The sequence below is a fragment of the Alligator sinensis genome, unplaced genomic scaffold (genome assembly GCF_000455745.1).
Source record: "Alligator sinensis unplaced genomic scaffold, ASM45574v1 scaffold165_2, whole genome shotgun sequence".
Lineage (NCBI taxonomy): Eukaryota > Metazoa > Chordata > Crocodylia > Alligatoridae > Alligator > Alligator sinensis.
This window is the reverse complement of record NW_005841965.1, coordinates 1024490-1029982: the sequence shown is the minus strand read 5'-3', so window position 1 is coordinate 1029982 and position 5493 is coordinate 1024490. Positions and strand designations below refer to the sequence as shown.

Below are 5493 nucleotides of genomic sequence, written 5' to 3'. Positions count from 1 at the left end.
AAAGAGTGTTTGTTCTTTAACCAAATGTCATGGTTTCTTCTGTAAAAAGATAATACATAACCATTTTTTAACAGCTTGGCCTTTCAATTCAGAGAGACATAATGAAAGCGAGTTTTAAAAACTTTTATTCCAAAACTTTACAGCCATCTTCCTTCTAACTATAAAATGTTTATTACTCCCAAACTATATCTGAAAGATGTTATCAATGTGCTATCCATTATCTTTAAGTAACATGATTTCATTTTTTCACCTGGTAAATATTTATTATGTAACATGTTTTTAATTGGGGACATGGGAAGCAAGGGAAAGGTGTCATGTATTTTAGAGTGAACATGGGTAACAGTGACACTTTTTGGAAGTGTTCATTTTTTTTTCATTTTTTCCTTATTGTTAATTGTGAGGGGGGAAGAAAGGAGGGGGAGATATCTGAATGAACATTAAAGCAACAAGAACGACTTGCTTCTATAAAAAAAAATCATATTTACCAAAGCAAACTTTTAAATATCAAACTTTTAAATATTAAGGCTTTATTAAACAATCATTTAAAAGAAACTAAATACATCTCTCAGCCATGTCCCATCATTCAGAAAGGAAATTGTCCCTTTTCACTTAAGAAATGATAACCTAGGAAAAATTGCTTCCGTTGTCTGTCTAATCATAACAAAATCTGAAGATGTTCTGCTGAATAATGTTTATAAAATTGTTACTATAGAAGCCTTTCTATTCAATAAATAAATTGCACATAAAGAAGTAACCATTTAAGCAATCTTAAATTATTCCAATAAAAAGAATTTTGAATATGGGTTTTAGATTATGAAATTCTCATCTTAATAAGGTTAATCGGAAAACTCCAGCTGGATTTAACGAACTAGGATAATATGCCACTGTCCTTTTGGAAAAAAGCATGATGCACCAAATTAGAAATGCCATAGCTTTTGATAACAGGCATCATTGTAAGTAGGCTAGATAATGATATCTCTAATATTGATCCTGAAACTGCCATGTAAATATGACTATACACATACTAACCCTTATGTCTGTGTGAAGTCAGTTGGATTGAGTTCTGGCCTTTTATATTGGTTAAGAAACAAAAATGCACTATGTTTTGTCATCTGTTCCAGAATAATCACCTTTAGGAACAATACTTTTAACTAAACTATGTAAAGCAAGAGTTGTATGTTAGCTTACAAATGGTTGCAGATATTATGTTTCTGGAATGCATATGTTTTATTCATGTATATCTTGTGGACACCACATTTGAGTACTCCCTGATTGACCCTTGCCACCTCCTTCTAAATTTGTTTTTTTTTTCCATGTACTCACAGATTCACTATTTTCCCATAAATCCTTTCCTTCTTTGTTATTTATATCTATCAAATACTTGTCCGAGCTCATTCTGTCCTCTTTATAGTTCAAACCCTCAATCATTTTTTTTTTTTATCCTCCCTGCATTTCTTCCAGTTTGTCAAGATCTTTTTGGTACTGAAGTTTTTTAGGTTGTTCTCACCAGCTCAGTAGAGAGAAAATGAATTGCTTCTCTGGTTTGTGACATCAGGTTTAAATTATTCTTCCTTTTTCACTCTGATATCATATTACAAACTTAACATGGAAGTTGCTGAAAGCCTGAACAATTACTGGGGAGTATGTCAGTGAGACAAATCTGTTTTATGTCATTGTTGCCAGATGATTAGCCCATCAAGAAGGGACCCTTAGAGGGACCCACCTGCACCAGTGACTAATAAGCTCCCTCCAGTCTGAGGCTTTGTGTTAAGGGGTGGGGGCACATGCAAGGAGCAACTTGTGTTTATAAAGGCCATATGCTCTTAATTGAGTTGCAGAACTGCAGGAAGCAGCTAGGCTTCCCCAGCAAAAAAGCTGTTGCAGCTGCCAGCTGGCTGCTACCACCAGCAGCAGTCCAACCACTGCCTCTGCCTTGCATGTCACTGCCACTGCCAAGCAGGGTACAGAACTATCCTATTATGCCACTGTGTAACCCAGCTCAAAGGTAGCTTTTATATTAGGCTTGTAATATGATATGAGAGCAAAAATAAATGAAGAATGATTTAAGCCTTATGTCACAACCCAGTGAAGCAATTCATTTTTTCTATCAAGCTAGCGAGAACAACCTCACTACCAAAAAGATGTTGACAAGTTTGAAGAGCTTTGAACTTTAAATTAGTTTAACTCTCAGTGGGCACATCTACACAAGACACTTTACTGAGCAGTAGACCAGTTTACTGCACAGTGTCACTATTTACATGTGCAGATGCTTACTGCACAGTAGACTGGTATACTCCACAGTTAATTTGCTACCTGCAAATGCAGATAACAAGTTAACTGCAGAGTAGTTACTGCACAGTAAGGCACGTGTAGACAGCCAACTGGGAGCAAAATTTCTCTGATAGTGGAGCTGGGGCCAAGAGATCCCTGCTGCCTGGGTGGGGGACATTTTCCTGGTCCAGATTCCACCATTGGAGTCTACTCCACCAACCAGCAGCTCCCAGAGGCAGGGAGCAATCTTCCAGTCCCCACTCCAATCCCAGAGCTGGGGCCAGGAGCACCCTGTATGGGAGCCTGGAGCTGTCTGGGACCTGGAGCCTGAAGCTGTCTGGGACCTGCCACAGACTGAGAAAATTCTCAGCCAGCCCTGGGCTGCATGGGGAAGTTTGCACATGCAACCTAGAGCTGGCTGGGAACTGTCATAATCTGGGGCAGGTCCCAGCACTGCAGCTTTTTCCTAGGCTTGAACAGAGCTGTTGGGGAGGGACAGGTCCCAGCCCCCTGATTCTCACTGCTAGCTACCCAATCAGTGGAATAGCTCCCGGCCACCCCGTGCTGAGCAGAAAATATCCACCTAGCCGAGTTCTCACTGCTAGCTGTCCCACCAGCAGCTCAGGGCAGGGGGCTGGGACCTGCCCCTCCCCCACAATTCTTTCCCTGAAAGAAGCCAGAGCTAGGAGCTGCCTGCTGCCAGGACAGGGGGACATTGACCCAGCCTGGGCTCCACCTTCAGAGCCTGGCCTAGCAGCAGGCAGTTCCCAGGCTCAGGGAGCAATTTCCCAGCTCCTGGCCCCATGCTCCTTGCCAGCCCCTGGGCTAGCACTCAGGGGGAGCCTGGAGCTCCCCATGGCTTGTATAGGGAGCACATGTAGAGATGCCCCTCCATAGGCTTACTGCGCAGCATTTTTACTGCACAGTAAGCCTACTTCAAATATATTGCATGTATAGATGCTCCCAGTAGGAAGAGAATCCGAGATAAAATCCAAGAAAGGGAATCCAAGGTATTACTGATAAAACACTTCTTTGTTATTGCCAGCAGGAAATGTTTTACAAAATGTATCCTTAAGTTTAAGGCTTTTTATTTGCCATTCAGAATCCTAAAATTGTATTCATGTTGTTTTATCCCAGTAGCTGTTACATTAATGGGAATACTATATTTATTTCAGCTAAAGTGGTGGAGACCCTGGAAAACAATTTACTCAAGCTGTCTAATACAGAATACAGTGATTCATTTGTAGGTGAGTTTATCTTTCAACTGAAATTGCATTTTTAATTCTTAACTTCTTTGTTTTTAACTTATAGTTGAGAATGTGATTGACAAGCATCCAGATCTTTAAGCTCAATTCCCCTTTTTTGTGTGAGTGGTCAAGTCTTGATAAATTACAACAATGTATTAGGGTTTTTTTCAAAGTATTCTATTAGAATTTCGATGTTAAAAAGTCCTTTGTTCATAACAACTTTTTGTTTGCATCCTTGGCATGACACCTTTTTCCTACATTAACCTAGAAAGAGGGCTGTTAATTATAACCCCAGAGAGATATAGAGTTGGAAACATGCATAGTGGCAGAATAAATATACATCTGACTTAGCAGAGAGACTTACCCCTCATGTGTTAAGAAAATACATTTTTAATTGATTAATAAATACATTAATTTATTTTGATGAAAACTTTGAAAGACTCTTCAGAAAGAAGCTAGCAAAATGAGACAATGGCTGAAAGAAGAATATTTACTCCATCATTTTATGCAGTCCTGAACCACAGGAAAACTCCATCTAGTTTATTATTAATAATAATTTCTTTACCTATAGATCTTAAATGGGCATAAAACACTGCCTCTCTTGTTGTTTTTCTGGTATAGAAACAACATGAAAATTTTCCATGGAAGAACGAATAGAATCTAAAACGTTCCACTTTAAGTGTTTCCTGCACTTGTTATTTATATATTTCTAAATGCTGTCAAGGTGGCTTTCATAGGACATGTCTACACATCATCCTATGATGACATAGCGAGATGCTATGTCTTTGCACAGCATGCTATGGCAATGTAGCTATCACGCAGGTCTACACATGATTGCCAGCTACATTGCTGTACTCACGCGCTCCCATGATGTAGCATATCACTGCAGTGATATGGCAGTGACATTTAACCATGGGCCATGTGCATGATGCAATAACCACCCATTCTGCACTGTGATTTAGTACTTCCAAGAGGAAGTACTAAAGCACAGTGCCATAGCAACATTGCCATATGGCCATGTGTACGTGCACCCATAAAGTAAGTTCTCCATCACTACAATCATAACATAGTTAGTTGAAATATTAAAGTTCCTTTGTACCTATTTTTAATTTTCTTATTGAGATGTAAAAGTTAGACCTGTGCAAAGTGGCTAATATTCACTTCGGATTCAGACAATTCGAGGGACAGTGATTTGATTCAGTGGTTTGAATCACCGCCCTGAATCGATTTGGCCAAATCTCCAAATCAGCCAGGCCCATCCCCCACAGCCTGGAAATGGCTGCCCTGCCCGCCCCAGCTCCCAGTACTTGTTAAAAAAAAGCCCCAACTCAGCAGGTGCTGCCGGGTGGGGGAGCGATCCCTGCTCCCCCTCCACTGCCCCACACTACATGGGGCTGACTCCCAACCAGGGTTTTGCAGCCACATATTGCACCTACTGCCTAGGAAATGACCTACTGCCTAGGAAATGACCTGCTGGGTGGCACGGAAGTGGAAAGTGATCTTGGAGTCCTAGTGGACTCCAAGATGAACATGAGTCGGCAGTGTGACGAAGCCATCAGAAAAGCCAATGGCACTTTATCATGCATCACTTTATCATGCGTCAGCAGATGCGTCATGCATCACTTTATCATGCGTCATGCATCACTTTATCATACGTCAGCAGATGCATGACGAATAGATCCAAAGAGGTGATACTTCCCCTCTATCGGGCGCTGGTCAGACCGCAGTTGGAGTACTGCGTGCAGTTCTGGGCACCGCACTTCAAGAGGGATGCGGATAACCTGGAGAGGGTCCAGAGAAGGGCCACTCGTATGGTTAAGGGCTTGCAGACCAAGCCCTATGAGGAGAGACTAGAGAACCTGGACCTTTTCAGCCTCCGCAAGAGAAGGTTGAGAGGCGACCTTGTGGCTGCCTATAAGTTCATCACGGGGGCACAGAAGGGAATTGGTGAGTATTTATTCACCAAGGTGCCCCC

General features: G+C 41.3%; 1 protein-coding gene across 1 annotated transcript in view; it reads left to right on the top strand.

The window, feature by feature from the left end:
- ANO3 (anoctamin 3) overlaps positions 1 to 5493 on the top strand; it is a 462814-nt gene that overhangs the window by 267111 nt on the left and 190210 nt on the right. Inside the window, 1 exon segment of the mRNA XM_006020701.3 lies at positions 3447 to 3518. Within this exon segment, the coding sequence (XP_006020763.1) occupies positions 3447 to 3518 (72 nt within the window).